Here is a 1619-nt window from a genome sequence, read left to right on the forward strand (position 1 = left end):
CAAATAAACAAGTTTTAAAGGTTCAAGTTTAACCTCAACAACTAAAGCATTGGAGCCTCAGCCATCAACGTAAAAAGTACTTTAGGACTTAGTCATGACCCAATCAAAAACTGCTACCTGGAAAAAGTGTTGTGCTCCTATATTTTATATTTATAAATATCCTTGACCCCATATACTTTTGGACTCAGGGTTTATATTATAAGTTAAAACTCACATCATTTGGGTACAATTAATCAACATCTATCTACTTCAGCACCCTAGTAGCTTGACAAAGAACAAATCAAGCTCTTGCTTTTAACTACCAGATGCTATGAATGAACATGTATCAAATAACATCATGATGGTTAATTATGAGCCTTAAGCCTCAGTAAATGAAAGCTAATTAAAAAATAATAGGAAATTTAAGCAAACTTGTTCCCATCTTCCATCCAATAAAACTAAACTAAGATCAGTCTTACATAGAATATATAGTTGGAAAACCATATAGATAGCAATCAGTAAATCAGTCATGGACTGATGTTAGACTCCCTAAAGCATGCACTTGCACCTGAACTAATCATCAGAATCAGCATCCGAATCCTCCGAATTCGAATCTGAATCGCAGGCCTGGTATGACTTGGAAGCCACCTTAATCCAGAGTCCCTCCACCTCTTCTTCCCGTGGTGTGACTTGGAAACATCCTTTGATCCCTTTGATTTGAAAAAGTTCATCATCATCATCATCATCATCATCATCATCACCTGAATCACTAAACGCGTAGCTCCCATCTTTGTCCACAGAAAAAGGCTCCAAAAATTCCCCACTGCCATCATCCTGTGTGAAATTTTTATAGACACACATAGGCAAGGGACACATATAGGAATTGAAGATTAGTACACATTTACTAAGAAATTAAAGAAGGAAATTATAAACTGTTATATCAGAAAAACAAGTTATGCGTTCTACCTTTCTGCAAATCCACTTAAAATAGAACAGTTTGAGTTTCTCGTGCACATGAAAAGAGCCAATAACCTCTATCTCCATCACAGGCATGTCTTGTCCTTCATCCGTGATTGGTTTGCCTCCCCTATTCAGAATCCTCAAACCACCAAACCCCATGCACTTTGGGCACTACACATATACATACATCAATATATGCGTCCATTATGTCACACTTAGGCATTATGCTAACCAAAATCATAGACAGCTATATGTGATGCAAATAAAACTCAAGCACTACACTAGTACTTACAGCTAAGGCTTTATGATATTGGGCATCTTCCATCCTACCTGCACATAAGTATAATGGAAGATAACCAATTTCCAACAGCTCTCTGTTACAATTTTTGCAATCAACTTGGATGTGGTAACAGAGGAAAGGGTACTCCCATCCACCTTCTGGCTCAACTTGAGTCACTCCATCAAGACTGTCCACGGAAATGTAGAGAATGAGCCGGCAAGTCCTCGACATTGTACCTAGTTCCCTTACACACTCACAGTGCAGATCAGAAGCAATAATACTAGTAGAATGTACCTTAATCAACAACTTAACTTGTGACCCCTTTCTCTCTCTCTCATTGAGTTGTTTAAAGCACCACAAAATTTACTATTGTTCAACTTAAGAGCATCACCACCGTTAG

At 37.9% G+C, this 1619-nt stretch overlaps 1 protein-coding gene across 1 annotated transcript; it reads right to left on the minus strand.

Moving 5' to 3' along the window:
* Window positions 1–362: 362 nt before the first annotated feature.
* LOC117626490 lies at window positions 363–1619 on the minus strand. The gene is made up of 3 exons (XM_034358205.1): window positions 1232–1619; window positions 946–1110; window positions 363–813 (listed from the first exon to the last, which is right to left on the minus strand). Exons 1-3 carry the CDS (start codon window positions 1448–1450, stop codon window positions 553–555), a joined length of 645 nt encoding a protein of 214 aa, XP_034214096.1. The 5' UTR covers window positions 1451–1619; the 3' UTR covers window positions 363–552.

The sequence above is a fragment of the Prunus dulcis genome, chromosome 4 (genome assembly GCF_902201215.1).
Source record: "Prunus dulcis chromosome 4, ALMONDv2, whole genome shotgun sequence".
NCBI classification, from domain to species: Eukaryota; Viridiplantae; Streptophyta; class Magnoliopsida; order Rosales; family Rosaceae; genus Prunus; species Prunus dulcis.